This window comes from Anolis carolinensis, chromosome 4 (assembly GCF_035594765.1).
Source record: "Anolis carolinensis isolate JA03-04 chromosome 4, rAnoCar3.1.pri, whole genome shotgun sequence".
NCBI lineage: Eukaryota > Metazoa > Chordata > Lepidosauria > Squamata > Dactyloidae > Anolis > Anolis carolinensis.
Window position 1 is genome coordinate 74,077,747 of NC_085844.1, and position 15,937 is coordinate 74,093,683.

General features: G+C 39.1%; 1 protein-coding gene across 1 annotated transcript in view; it reads right to left on the reverse strand.

Moving 5' to 3' along the window:
- scgn (secretagogin, EF-hand calcium binding protein) overlaps positions 1-15,937 on the reverse strand; it is a 35,530-nt gene that overhangs the window by 16,508 nt on the left and 3,085 nt on the right. Inside the window, exons 2-4 of the mRNA XM_003219771.4 lie at positions 14,431-14,501; positions 3,823-3,915; positions 3,003-3,092 (exon numbers count right to left, since the gene is read on the reverse strand). Of these exons, the coding sequence (XP_003219819.2) occupies positions 3,003-3,092; positions 3,823-3,915; positions 14,431-14,501 (254 nt within the window). The remainder of the gene's footprint in view (positions 1-3,002; positions 3,093-3,822; positions 3,916-14,430; positions 14,502-15,937) is intronic.

Genomic DNA, 15,937 nt, shown 5'->3' on the forward strand with positions numbered 1-15,937 from the left:
ATGTAGTAATTACTGTATTTACAAATTTAGCACCAAAATATCATGATGTATTGAAAACATTGACTACAAAAATGCGTTGGATAATCCAAAATGTTGGATAAGCGAGTATTGGATAAGTGAGACTCTACTGTATATGTGTAAGTGAGCACAAACCTTAGCCATTTCTGTTCCATTTCTGTTCAGGCAGAATTCCTACTGACTTGTTCCCATCTTATCATATCAGCAGGGACAATATTCTCTTGTTTCCAGAGAGTACCTTTTATGATTTTTTTAAAGTGCACCCACCTAGGAAACATTGACAATTTTTTGTCTAAAAGAATCATATCGTCACATCAAAATGATTTTTTTCACCTTTAATCTGGACATGATGTTACTATGGCTGCAGGCTTTTAAAATCTTGCTACATGAATGACCCAACCAGTCCGATGCTTACGTGTCTAACTTGTTCTGTTATCTTTAAGGTAATGGATTATAAGCAGTACATTGAGAATGAAATGATTTGCCAAGATTAGAAGAGATTTGCAGAAATTAATTTCACAATGTAATTTCTGGCATTCTGTTCTCGGGTTTCTGAAAAAGAAGAGTCTATGCCCCTCTGTACACACTTGCAAATTAAGCAAATTTGTACCTCCTGTATAATACACTAAAAATGTTGAACATTCCTATCAAGGGACATGAAGTCATGCATTTTGAGCTTTTAACTGTTTTCTTGATTTATGAGCCCTCGGAGCTTCAGACTGCCATGCTCATAAGCTTGTTTCCTTGATACAAATCTCAACTTTAAAATTACAATTTGTTCTGAACTGGAAAAGAAGAGGTTGTGATACAGAAAGTTCATGGGTAGATGCTTTGGTCGATACGGCAGATAGTCACATTTCTAGATGAAGAAAACTAAATGAAGAAGTTCTGATTAAAATAGGAAGCCACCCACCATATTTCATTGTGTGACGTGTAATTGGATCTCAAGATATAGTGTCCCCACTCTACAGCCATTCCAATATCCTTCAGATCTCCATCCACATAGCCAATATCAGATTTTGTGTTGTATTTGGAAGACGGACAACATTTTGTGAAGTAGATTCTAATTTCCAGAAAAGCAAGGTGAATAGGAATAGAGTAAAGAGTTCTTATTGGACTCTTGTTGGAGTGTGGCATGCCCAGAACTGGATGTGTACTTGCAGGAAATAGAATTGTGAAGGCATACAACATGTGCATTTAGTAAAGAGCTACTGCTACATAGAAGAGCCAATAAAGGGACTAGTGCTCAACCAAATCAGAACTGAAGTATGTTCCCTAATATGCATCAGATCCATGTGTATTGGGCACCCCCTATGCGCACTGAGCTCTTTTGCCAGTGTCCTGTTACATATCTTCACAATTCAATAACTGCATTTCTTAGGGCCGCTTTACATAGTGTGAATTCCAGACCTGTTTTTAATTAGCTGAGATCATATAGGCTTTTCTTCTCATGTCAAAGGAATACCTAGAGATTCAATAAGAGATTTCCTCTAGACCAGTGGTTCTCAATCTGTGGGTCCCCAGATGTTTTGGCCTACAACTCCCAAAAATCTCAGCCAGTTTACCAGCTCTTCGGATTTCTGGGAGTTGAAGGCCAAAACATCTGGGGACCCACAGGTTGAGAACCACTGCTCTAGACAGAGAAAGGCATGGGACTCTTGATTACAGTTCTCTCCTCACATGGAGAAGATGGAAATGGATGCTCAGAGATGGATCAGATGATATTAAAGGTTGGGATAAGATTTGGGACAGAGACCTGCCCCATTGGCATAATTGAGGGCCACTGGATAGTGGGCAATCTAGACCCCAGAACCAAAAGAAGTGTCCAATTGATATGGTTAGCCGCATGCTTATATTGTGAGCTGAGAAATCACATCTCCCATATACAGTAGAGTCTCACTTATCCAACAGAAACGGGCTGGCAGAATGTTGGATAAGCGAAAATTTTGGATAATAAGGAGGGATTAAGGAAAAGCCTATTAACCATCAAATTATGTTATGATTTCACAAATTAAGCACCAAAACATGATGTTTTACAACAAATCAACAGAAAATGCAGTCCAATGTACAATAACGTAATGCAGTAATTATTGTATTTACGAATTTAGCACTAAAACATCGTAATGTATTGAAAACATTGACTACAAAAACATTGGCTACTAACAAATTGACTACAATTAAAGACAGAACTGCATAAAATGAACTTATAGTAAGAACATTGTCAGAAATTAAATGTATAAAATTTCAGTCCTTGCTGTCTAGAGAAACAGCTGTGGATCCGGGTGGGAGGCAGGCTGCATTGGATAATCCAGAATGTTGGATAAGTGAATGTTGGATAAGTGAGACTCTACTGTATGTAGTCTTTTAAACATTAAGCTTCATATTCCCAACATTATAAAGTACAAAGGAAGCAATCTTGAAATAGCATTATTTGATTTTTTTAAAAAGAAAGCTGATAATATTCTTTATCTAGAATGTAACATGCAGCTGCACAAAGGTTTCCAGCAACTCATCTGTGACAGGAGGTTGTCTTTCTCATAGTGTGTGTCACAAAGAATAGCAGGAGACGTTGCTGAGGTTTGAAAGAGATCAAAATCATGGAAGGGGAAGATTTATGAAGTGAAAGGCACACACGTGGACACCCATGGCTTGACGCTTTGATATCTAACAATTGTGGACCTGCTTCTAAGGCCAAATGTTAATAATAGAATTGGGCACAGCTGAGAGGAAGATCTGGGGGAAGGACAGATAAATGTGATTATGGGTCAGGGTGAGATCAAGTATTTGTGTTCTTCAGAGCCCTGCTGTCTTTTTGTTCTAAAGCTCTGCTCCTTCATTCGTCCTTTCCACTTGATGGAGCACAACTGGGTTTGTTGCCATTCCATATAGTTTGAGCCTTAGTGTATGCCCAATATGTCAAGCATAGTTAATAAGTATCCAATATGCATGGCTAAAAGTAAAGTCAGCACCAATGGGCTACCCACCCGCATGAACTCCACACTGTTGTCCAGAGGTGTTTCTCTTCGGAAAAGCAGCAGGAAGTTCTCATCCTCTGGCAGGATCATATTTGCAAGCTACAACAACAGCAATGTTTACACTTTAGTCTGTATATGGTACAAGGACAAGCAAGGAGCCAGATACAGAGAGAGAAAGCAGAACTGCAGTAACAGCAGCAAAACCTAAAGCAAACACATTATTTTTTATTTGAGGGGAATTGTTTCCAGTATGAGTTTCAAACTCATTCCAGTCAGGGGATATATGCCAACAGAAGGGCATCAGATTGTACCTATTTCTGTAGTCATATACAGGTTCTTGAATGCAGAAATTTGTGAGGAAATGTATAGAAATTATCTATCTTCCCACGCAATGAGGCTTCTTAAATTTTCCAATACTGTCAAAGAAATCTCCCTCCACAAAAAAAGCTTCATTGGAGAAGCAATATGGAGTGCTCACAGTGCTGATGGTTGTACTTCCATTCCCACTAGTGAGCCCTCCTGATGACCCACAGCCCTCTGGTAATTGAGCTTTTAAAAGGTACATGGTTTTATTGTAATGTGAGAAGATGGGGATGGAATCCTTTATTTCTCATCACTGTCTGGAGATAAAGGCAGCTGGAAGCGAGCAGGCCAGGATGCAAAACTCAGGGTGACAGATGTTCCCGTCTCCATATAAAAAGGATATTCAGACACATGGGTTGAATTTGAATGACCCAGTGTTATTGGTTACTCCATAGTGTAGCTTTAAAACCTCGGCCAAATGTGGCTCATTTTTCTAAAGCTTCAAAATAAAAGACAGCCCAGGTACCTCTTGTATTTGTAAGCGTCCATCTGCAGTTACATCGTAGGCTGACATAAATTGCTCTTTCACTTTCCGAACCCTTTCTTCTGTGATGGTGCTCTGCAATATAAAAAGCATCAGGCTGGTTTTAGACGTAGAGAGAAAACCAATTTCCTGAGTGTAATCCGTGATGACTTGTCTCTTTCAGTTCACCTGTGCAGGACTAGCAAAAGAATATATTCCCTAAAGGAAGCTGGCAGTGTAACCTGAACTATTGTTCTTTAGTTTCCGTAAAAATAATTTCCGTTTGACATGCCTTGTACCTTGCTTTGAAATTATCTTTGGATGCAGGAAGGTGGAGTCATTTGGGGGCCAACAATCACAAAATAATGGAAAAGAAATGTTACTAATATATTGCCAATAAATAATATAATGTGTTTCTTTTTAAAAGCAAATTACTTTTACTATTCTGTTTCTAGATTTCATGCCTTATTACACAATGCAATGGTTTTCTTTTACCCTTGAATGTAGCCATGTTATAAATATACTGGGATTTCATCTATTTTTTTCTTTTCCTGCTTGAGGTATGTTTGCCGTATATATGTTGTGCTCCGCCCTGAGTCCCCTTCGAGGTGAGAAGGGCGGGATATAAATGTTTTGAATAAATAAAAAATAAATAAATTTCCTTCCCTACTGTGGTTGTGTTGCTTATTTCAAGTCAAGGGTCTTCTTGGCAAGATTTGTTTGGAGGGGTTTGCTGAGAGAGCGTGACTTGTTCAAGATCACCCAGTAGGTTCCCATGGCTAAGCAGGGATTTCAATCCTGGTCTTCAGAATCATAGTCCAATGCTCAAACCACTCTCACTTGCTGTTGTCGAACACTAACATTTAGGAAACACTGCATTAACACCAAGCACAAAGTAGCTGCACGCAATAACATCCTACGGAAACTTACTGGCAGCGCATGAGGTGCAGACCCAAAATAAATAAGAACATCAGCCCTGGCCTTACCTTATGCAACTGCTGAATATGCCTGCCCTGTTTGGCACAAGTTAGTTCAAGCGAAGCATGTGAACATAGCACTGAATGAAACATGCAGAATAATCACAGGATGTCTTAAACCTACACCTGTTGATAAACTCTACAAGCTAGCTGGCATTGCCTCCCCAATGTGCGATGGGAAGTTGCTGCTAACTGAGAGAAAAGCGTTGAACACTGTGAAAGCCATCCTCTGCATGGATATCAGCCTCCTCCCAGTAGACTCAAATCAAGGAAAAGCTTCATGAGAACCACCACTCCTCTTGATGTTCCCCCAGCAACAGCAAGAGTACCCTTCTGGGCAGCTAAACTGGGAAATCCCAAATGGGTGCCCCTCCCCACCATGAGGGTCTTCCTCCAGGGACAAACCAAGAATGGGCAACTTGGAAGTCCCTGAATAGACTCAGAAGCGGAGTGGGCAGATCAAAAGACAACCTGGCAGAATTGCACTACCTAGAAGAATCCTCCACTTTGTGTGACTGTGGAGCAGAACAGACAACTCCACATCTGTATGCTTGCCCACAATGTCCTCCCTCATGTACAGAGGAAGAATTGTTGAAAGCTACAGACAATGCAGTCACTGTTGCCCGTTTTTGATCAAAAATTATTTTGCCACTTGTCTTCCCTCTATTTTTTATCAGTTTTATACTTATTTATGCAATACTTTTGATACAAAATAAAACAAAACCTGCTGTTGTCATCTCCATGTATTCAGCATCTCATTTACATGCTGATATCCCCATTCCTGGTTTGGCACATTTATTTGTAAAATGTATTTATATTTGTACAGATAGTCCTCGAGTTACAAACATTTGACTTACAAATGACTCACAGTTAAAAATGGGGGAGAGACAACAGGAGGTGAGAAAAATCTACCCCTTGAAAATGAAATTCACTTCTGGAAGAATTATCATGGGGAAAAGGGGTCTCAACTGAAGTGTTACCACCAATCTTTGTTTCCACAACTAGTCAAACTTTTCAAAATCTAATTATCACAGGGACAGAAAACGAAGTGAATTCTCCTGAACACAAGCACAGACAGCAAAACAAACACCACAGGGGTGATAACCCTTCCTTATGTGGTCCAAAGCTTATATACACAGCTATAGGTTGGAGTTACACTTAAAATTGTACCTGTTCCACCTTACATGCAAATTCAACTTAAGAACAAACCTACAGAACCGATCTTGTTTGTAATTTGGGAACTGCCTGTAGTGGGAAAAGGCCATAATGGTAATGTGCTACACTGCATCCACAATGTATTAGTAGAAGACCAAAAAAAGGAAAGAAATCATACTATGGTTGCAGTTCAGTGCAGAGGGAATGTTTAAGCTTGTAATTGCAAATGTAATGAGGGAAGGAAGGACAAAGGCCATCTTCCATGGCAAAAGTTTCAATCTCTTTCAGCATGTCATCAGGGGGACCTCCCAGAAGTACAGAACAGGGAATACGTATCCAGATGTTGGACTCTACTCCTGCCTGTTTCAGAAACTACCAGATACCTGCCCTGCATTTCAAAAGCCTTAATTAGTCATATTCAGAAATTCATGAGAAATAGACCAGGACAGGAAATACATAATATGTATATATAAAACATTTCAAAGTACAGGAATGATATATTTTATAATGTTTATTTTAGCTGCTTCCTTTATAACGTTTGTAAACAAGTCTCCTTGAGTCCCACACTGGGAAAAGGGCACAACATAAAGATGATGATGATGATGATGATGATGATGATTTTTTTTGTGTCAAGAGTGACTTGAGAAACTACAAGTTGGTTCTGGTGTGAGAGAATTGGCCATCTGCAAGGCCATTGCCCAGGGGACACCCAGATATTTGATGTTTTACCATCCTTGTGGGAGGCTTCTCTCATGTCCCCACAAGGAGAGCTGGAGCTGACAGAGGGAGTTCACCCGCTCTCCCTGGATTCGAACCGCCAACCTATCGTTGGCGCAGTGGTACAAGGGCTTAACCCACTGCACCACTGAGGACCCCATCATGACGATGACAATGATAATATAACTTCCACTAATCCTAAAGCATTGGACCACTCCAAGTGTGCCCTTAGAAGTTATTAGTTTTGTCCAGCATAATTATATTCAGAGTCACTTATAGAATGAACAATACAATGACACTAATCATATATAGATCCAAAAAAGAGCTAGGGTATTATAGAACATATCATGTGAAGCGTCATTAAATATGCAACATAATCCTTAGATCACAGGAAAACAGGCACAAATAGACAAAAAGGACAAATAGAAGCTGGATTTAAATGGCAATGAAATACAAAAAGTAAAAGCCCTGCATGTATAATGTGGGGTATGAGGGTTTTAAAACATGCATGCCCAAGGATTGCACTTCATGCAAGAGACTCAAGGCCGTTAAAAGGGATGCTGTGACACACTTTTTTTTTGGATTGCCACAATGCAATCTCCTAGAAATATTATGTGAATAACCTTTTCATAGGTAGTGTCATCAGACTATCAAAAATCTAATTTCACTGTAGCACAATGTGTCAAGCTCTGCATAAAAGATGCCCTATCAACTAATAACAAGTTTGTTCTTCAAGTCAGGAACATTATGTACCAGCCAGCCAACAACAAGAAAGAGGCATCTACAAGCATATTGGGCAGGCAGTTTACTGAAGTAGAGGGAGAAAAAATATTTCTGGGAAAATTACAAAGGGGGTGAAGAGAAAAAAGAAATAGTAGGAATAATCAGAGAAAGGGAAAAAAGGAATTAATAGAAATGGAATAGAACATCCTAAATCAGGATATATCTGGCTAGCATCGTTGCAGGTCACACTACTTCCTAAGAGTTAAAGGTGGAGATTCTGTTGGCAAAGCATTGGAAGAATGGTAAACTCTCGTGGAACTCTCATATCTTATGGTCTTTCTGAGAAAGAATCTAAAATTGTAACAGCAGAAAAAAGAAAATGGAAGCTGACTCCAAAGCATCAAAAACAGGATGGGATATGGTAACACCTCAATTGTGAGAACCATGTGCATGTGCAGAGACTCACACATCAGCCAAACATTTTCAAAACAAATCTACAAGAGTTGGCCCACAAAGTATGCACTCCTGAAGAATACAGAGAACTTTATAAAAAAAATACAGAAACCATTTGGCACAGGAAATTGAGAGTGGCAAAAGTTATGCCACTCAAAATCACATACTAGTAAGTGGTCACTTACTAACAGAATGCATTTGTTTTTGCTAACTGCTGTCATGTTGAAATTGATTTTAATTTCTGGTGACCCCATGAATGAGAGACCCATAAGTCACCCTATCCACAACAGCTGTGCTCAGGTCTTGCAGACTCAGAGTCATGGCTTCTCTGATGGAGTTTATCCATCTGGAACGTGGCCTTCTTCTTTTCCTGCAGCCGTCTGCCTTATTAAGCATTATTGCATTTTCTACTAAGTCAAATGGCCAACGTACAACAGCTTCAATTTAGTCATCTTGGCTTCTATGGAGACTTCAGACATGACTTATTCTACGGATCTCTTCACACAAAGAGCATTTTTGCCCCGCCTTGCCGCTTTGTCTCATTCCTTCATTAGCTATCGTTTCAAATCCTAGTCTTCTGATTTCTTCCCTGTAGTCTGCATTCTGACTAATGACTGGGCCAAGGTATAGAAAATCATGAGCTATTTCAATGTCTTCATCATCTACTTTACAGTCATGTAGATAGAATCATAGAATCCTAGAGTTGGAAGAGACCTCGTGGGCCATCCAGTCCAACCCCCTACCAAGAAGTAGGAAAGTAGCATTCAAGGCACCCTTGACAGATGGCCATCCAGATCATCTATAGGAATAATTTTTACTCATAATGTTCAACTGTAAACCTGCCATTGCACTTCTTTTCCTTCCCTGACTTTCTTCAGATGTATGGTTTAAGGCACATATGTCAAACACAAGGCCCACAGGTCAAATCCAGCCCTCAAAACTATTTTATGCAATCTTACCATTACAAATGGCTTTTTGAAGGCAATCATAAAACTGTTGTGTCCCTCAGTGAAAATGGGTTTGATACCCCTGGTTTAAATGGTTTACTCGTAACTGGCCAATTCTGAAGTTAAACCTGGTAAGAGATCTAAAAGAAGTTTAGCTTTAATGAAAGAACGCATGTGCTCCCTCCAGTGGTAGAATAATACTAGTTAGTGAGTAGTTTCCATGGCTGCTCTCTGTCTATATGGCACAATCTTAGAATCATAAGAGTTGGAAGAGACTACAAGAGCCATCCAATCCAACCCCATGTCAGGTATGGATTTACAACTCCTAAAGCAGTGGTTCTCAACCTGGGGTTCTCAGATGTTTTTGGCCTACAACTCCCAGAAATCCCAGCCAGTTTACCAGCTGTTAGGATTTATGGGAGCTGAAGACCAAAAACATCTGGGGACCCCAGGTTGAGAACCACTGTCCTAAGGGATGGCCAACCAACCTCTATTTAAAGACCTTAGATAAAGAAGAGTCTGTCACCCCTGAGGTAGTCTATTCTGCTGTTGAACAGGTCTTAATGCCAAGAAATTCTTCCTAAACTTAGGTGTAATAGCTTTTCTTGTCATTTGAATCCAGCGGTTCATGTCTTAACCTCTCTCCTCTCTCTAGTTCCCCAAAGATGGTTGATTCCTAGCAGTACATAATATGGTAGCACTTTCACTAGAACAAGCAAAATGACAGAAGATTTTGAAATCACATGTTTCTTGATCAGATGGGAGTGTTTCTTTAAAGCATGCAAGGAAAAAGATAAGGTACTAATAATGTTAGAGGGACATAGCCTGCATACTGTTTTGAGATAGCTTCACATAATGCTCTGGCAACGGATTGCGATAGGCTGGTCCCAAAGTATGGCAGGTGAGAAGATCATTCAAAAATAATCATATACAACAGCTTGGCCTATTCTCTGAAAGGTCTTTGGGAACAAAGTTAGTTAAGAACCAGAATGGTTCCCCAAGATTTTTATTTCATATGAAAGATATTACATTGAAACTAATTGAAGTAGTACTTAAAATAATGTGGCACATGACTGTATAGCATTTTTTTTAAAAAAAACAACAACCACCAAATAAACCACACATTAGAATAATATAAATTCCACAATCTAATTTTTAAAAAGATCATATATAATTATAGACTACAGTTTCCAACTGTTTCTGAACTGGATTATTAGGTAGTGTAGACTCATATTATCCAGTTCAAAGCAAATAATGTGGATTATCTGCTTTGATAATCTGGATAATATGGCAGTGTAGAAAGGGCCAAAATTACATGCATTAAACAACACTTGTTCTAAGGAGAACATGTATAGCCTTCCAATAATTTATTGCTGTGTTTATAGTAAAAATGTCTTCTTTGCATGAAAATCTTTTCGTGGGAAAGTAGTGAAAAAAACATTATATTACATTCTTCATTAACCATGAAAATAAGATGGTAATTTTACTGTTGGTGGGTAGCACACAGCTGAAAGCAAGCCAAAATCCTTCCCTGGAGGTATCAGTCATCTGTATTCAAACATGAATAGTCTTGCTTATAATGTAATATTCCTAGTAGCTGGTAGTGATTGAGATTCAATTGCTATTATCTTGTACAGTTACAAACACCAATTTTATAGAAAAATACAAAGCTACCTGTCAATGTGTTGGGTTACCTAGAGACAACCCACGCTGCAGAATTATAGCAGTTTGACACCACTTTAACTACTATGGCTCCATCCTATGCACGGTAGTTAAAGTGGTATCAAACAATATTAATTCCACAGTATAGATACACCCCAGGACTCCAGAAAAGTTAAGGATGGACTCTGGGAATATCACTGAATGGGGAAAATATTTCAAGATCACAGTTCCCAAAATGTTTGCCTATTCTACTAACAATGCTTGAGGAATGGTGGACACTCAGACAAATCCATACTTTCTTTTCAGTCTGGTACAACAGAAGCAAATTTTGTGTCCACATTCCCACTTTCTTTTTCTCCCAAAATTATGAAAGTGTTTGGTAAATTAAACCTTTGTTATTGAAACAACTCCTGACAGAATTGCATAGACATAGGGTGTGTCATGGTTTGCAAAGATACTATGTGTGTGTTAACTGGAAAATCAAATGCATGAAGCTAATTAGTTAAGTTTGCAAAGACCTGGGAATCAGTTTGCAACTGTTGCTGTCCTGCTGCTGGAGAACTGGTTTGAACACGTTTCTCTCTCTGTGTGTGTGCATGTGTGAATCTTCTAAGTACTAAATTAAAAGAAGATGGCTCTGTCCTCAGAGAGGACTGGCTATTTCTGAGGCCTTATTTACTGCTGTTCTTCAGTGAAGCAGATTTATGGACTAAGAAAGGACTGTTATGACTGCTGATTTCTGTAAGCAATCAGAGGGACTATTGTAAATACCATTGTTTTGTTGATCTCTTGGGCTTATTAAAAGTTCCTATGTTATTTGTTCTGCAAAGCTGAGTGGTGCATCATTCTGCAGGGTGACTCTGGGTTCATGAGCACACGTAAGAGCTTCTACCTATATTCCACAATCCCCAACAGGGTGCACCTACACTGTAGAATGAATGCAGTTTGGCACCACTTTCAGTGCCATGACTCTATGCTATGGAATCCTGAGGTCTGTAGTTTGGTGAAGCACCAGAAGTCTTTGGCACGGAATGATAAAGATGTGATAAAACCATAGCTTCCATGATTTTGATCCATGGCAGTTAGATAATATCAGACTGTATTAACTCTACAGTGTTGATGCATCCATAGACACTAACTTATTGTGACTATGTTATAAATAACATTCACATCCTAACAAGAATGCTGAAAACGTAGGTTAAGGTATGAAGGGTTTAAGCTCACTTACGCTCAAAACATGCTTCCCTCGTGTTTTGGACAACAACTCCCATCAGCTCTATTCATCATGACCAACTATGAAAGCTGCCTGCCATAGATGTGGGTGAAAGGTCAGAAGAGAATGCTTCTGTAACATGGCCAGACAACCCAGAAAACTCACAGCAACCCAGAGTTAATACTGGAGGACAACTAGCTGCCTATCTTCGTGTTACACCCCCAACTCACAATAACATGATAGTAGTTCAGAAAGAATTTCATTTCTCTCTTTCCTTTTAATTTAATTTCATCTATAATTTGTCTTGGAAACTTTAAGGCAAATCCAGCACTGACATGAGTTTAAGGGGCTGCCAATCCTTTTATTGCATAATATGCCTGCAGTGGTTTTCTAATGCTTATTGATATTTTTTATTTTTTTAAATTTTGTCAGTAAATCAGTGAAGAGATTTCCATTCTCCCTGTATTATTGAACTACAAGTCTCAGCAGGCCTAGGCAGCATAGCTAATAGTGAAAAATGCTGGGAGATGTAGTTCAGTGATATCCGGAGAGCCACACAAAACTGCTCTAAAAGTGTCAGAGTATATGCAAAGAAAGCACTGGATAATGACTGTGTGCTTTCCTCCTCTTTTGAACAGCAGGAAATAATCATCATAATAACAAAAAAGAGCAATATGTCAGCTGCAATGAAACAGAAGATAAATAATTGACCACACTGTTAAGGCAAGAGTTACAGCTGTTTGTATACAGATCCATTTCCCTAAGCTAGTGTAAATTAACTCTGGGGAAAGTACCATGCTAATCGGTTTTGGAAATGAGAATATTGCATCTGCAAAACTAATCAACCTCTGCTTTGAACAAAGAAGAAACACTTACTGCTCTCCCTCTAAATCCCTCTCTCACCCTCCACCCAAAATAGACTGTTCTTTTCGGTCTATTTTCATTAGTCTAAATACGGTGGTCTCTTTGTTCCCCACGTTCTAACTTTGTTGAAAGAAACAGGTTTGCTTTATGCCAGAATTATGACCGCGGTGTGGGTGGCATCTGTGCAGACTTGGAAGACAAGCTGCGATAATGGAGTCTGTGCACCTGTTGCAAAAAGAACCTAAGTGGAACTTCTGCTGCCAACAGAGAGCAATTTGCTGTATTTTAAGAATCGCTAAGGAAGGAAGTGGCAAAGCTAATACATTTGGTTAAATACTCTGCTTGTGCCCTATGCTATGGCAACCCTTTCCAGCAATGGCAGCAGTCACTCAATTCCTTGGCAGGGCAGGAAGGTGAAAAGACAATGCATCTAGTCCCCACCCTCTCCTTGGGTGCATTTACAATGTAGAATTAATGAAGTTTGACACCACATTAACTGCCATGGCTCAAAACTATGGAATCCTGGCAATTTGGTGAGGCACCAACACCCTTTGTCAGAGAAGGGCTTCATAAAATTACAGCTATAGCAATTAAAGTGGTGTCAGTTATTAATTTCACAATGTAGATGCAACCCTGGTCCCAAAACAACGGAGTAGAATGAATTCAGTCTTTCTGAAAGTATCCTGTTATTATTATTTATTATTATTATTTACAGTATTTATATTCCGCCCTTCTCACCTCGAAGGGGACTCAGGGAGGATCACATTGTACACATATAAGGCAAACATTCAATGCCATATAACATAGAACATAGACAGAGACAGACACAGAGGCAATTTAAACCTTCTCCAGCTTCCAGCTTCCTGAGGGTATGCTTGATTCCGGCCACAGGGGAGCAGCTGCTTCATCATCCACTGTGATGGCAACTTCCTCATTCCAACGGCGGCTGGGTGATTATTATGGTGTCATAAATTAGCCTCCCCGCATATAAGTGGTACCTAAATTTCCTACTTGATAGATGCAACTATCTTTCAGGTTGGTTAGGTCAACAACGAGCAGCGGCTATTTTTTTAAAATTTTAATTGTCGGGTGCTCACCCCGACACAGGCTGGCCTCGAACTCATGACTTCTTGGTCAGAGTGGTTTATTGCAGCTGGCTGCTAACCAGCCTGCGCCACAGCCCGATCCTGTTAGAGTGTTTAAAAGAAATATCAGGGTTCTTATAAACTACCTTGTAAACTACAGTCTCAGAATCCTCAGTTAAAGGGAGCAAGGACTATCCTGACCAAAGGATTGTGGGATCTGTAGTCCAACAAAAAGCGATGTCTTCCTATTCTTTTCTAAGTACCCATTTGACCACAGTACTTCCCATATGTGCAGCAGGTTTTTTATCATGTCAGAAGCAACTTGAGAACATACAGCAAGTCACTTCTGGTGTGAGAGAATTGGCCGTCTTCAGAGACATTGCCCATGAGACACCTAGATGTATTACCATCCTGCTGGGAGGTTTCTCTCATATCCCCGCAAGCTAGAGCTGGCAGATGGGAGCTCACCCCGTCTCACGGATTTGAACCAGCAACCTTTAGGTCAGCAACCCAACCTTCAGGTCAGCAGTTCAGCTGGCACAAGGGTTTAACCCATTGTGCCACTAATACGACTTCCCTACCTGCAGGGGACACATTTCCCAATTTCATAAGGACACACAAAACCATGTAAATAGTTAATCTTATTGAAATGAAGGACCGCTCTTTTAAGAAACATAGAGTCACACTGTAGGACTTAGAAAATGCCTAGATAGGACATGTTTTGTCAACATGGATAAATGGACCCCACAGATATGAGGACCGTACTGAATATTTGTGTTTATCCTTACATGCAGATAATATGAGACAGAACTTACCTCACTGCCCAGTGTCTTTAGGAGATGATGGAAAAAGTTATCAAGCTCTTTGCCTTCTATGTATCCGTTGTCTAAAATGAATTAAAATATGTATTACTAAATATAGCATTAATGTTTATGATCAGAAATTACACATACTGTAAACATTTAATACTTCTGTTGATACCTTTCTAACAAACAAAAGTTCGCTTAAGCTATATGGCATACACAAGCCACTTTTCTATGCTTTTTTTAAAAAAATAGATTTTTAGAATATTCTTTCTAAAATAAACAAGAGGCAGAGACTTGAGACATCATTCAGTGATGTCTCTTTGACATCAGCACAGAAATACCAGTGACGCAATTGACATTAATACAAATATGGGTACAAAATGCAAGCTACCCCTGCTGGAGGATGTTCAAAACATATATACAGATTTTAGAAGTAAGTGAAAGAAGAATCAAAGCTTTACCAAAATGGAAAAATACATTAACCTGATAATCTAAAAATACAATTTAATTCAAATAAATAATTTTGACTCAAAGGTAAGTGTGTGCTAGGTTAAGAAGCTACCTGCATGCAGATCATGCATGCATATGTTTAAGGTAAAGATAAAGGTCGATAACCAGCATTATCTGTAGACACCTCCAAGGTCATGTGGCTGGCATGACTGAATCGAGCGCCATTATCTTTCCCCTGGAGCGGTACCTATTGATTTACTCATATTTTGTATGTCTTCAAACTGCTAGGTTGGCAGCAGCTGGGGCTGACAGCAGGAACTCACCCTGCTCCTTGGATTTGAACCACTGACCGTTCTGTCAGCAAGTTCAGCAGCTCAGTGGTTTAACCTACTGAGCCACCACGGGCTTTTATACACATGTTTAACAAGATGTAATTTCAAAGTGATCTTTTATCAGGAGAGCAAAATATGACTATGAGCTTTGTACAGCCAGGATCTCCTTTGTGAGTTACTCGTGTTTTAGTTTACTATGTCTGATTTGATTATTTTCATCTCAATGCTTAATTTTTTGTTGTAAGTTTACTGCTGTTACTGTGTATTGTCTTGTATTACTTCGATGTGTTTGTACTGATTTGAGGCACTGAATATTTGCCTTTTTGTTTTGTGTCTGTAAACCACCCTGAGTCCCTTCCGGGAGAGAGGGCAGTTTAGAAATAAAGTTTTACTCTTATTTATTATTATTACTTTTATGAAAGAAAAAGATGAGGATAACACTATGTAACATGATTTTTATTCCTGGGTTATAAATGTCATTTCCTAATTGATTCTATTATTTAAAAAATGGGAAAAGTTTAATAAACTGCAAAAACTTTGTTTTTCACGGGACATTCTGCAGCACATTTGCTATAATTTTTCAATGAATATCTCTTTGACTCTTAACCAATTCAACATAATTTGTGGCAGCCACATAAAGAAACTTCTGGAGTATAACAACTACTTTCAAAGTATGTACTGCATAATTACGCAGGAAATAACACTTTCAAACCAGGAACAGAATTTGTTTTCAA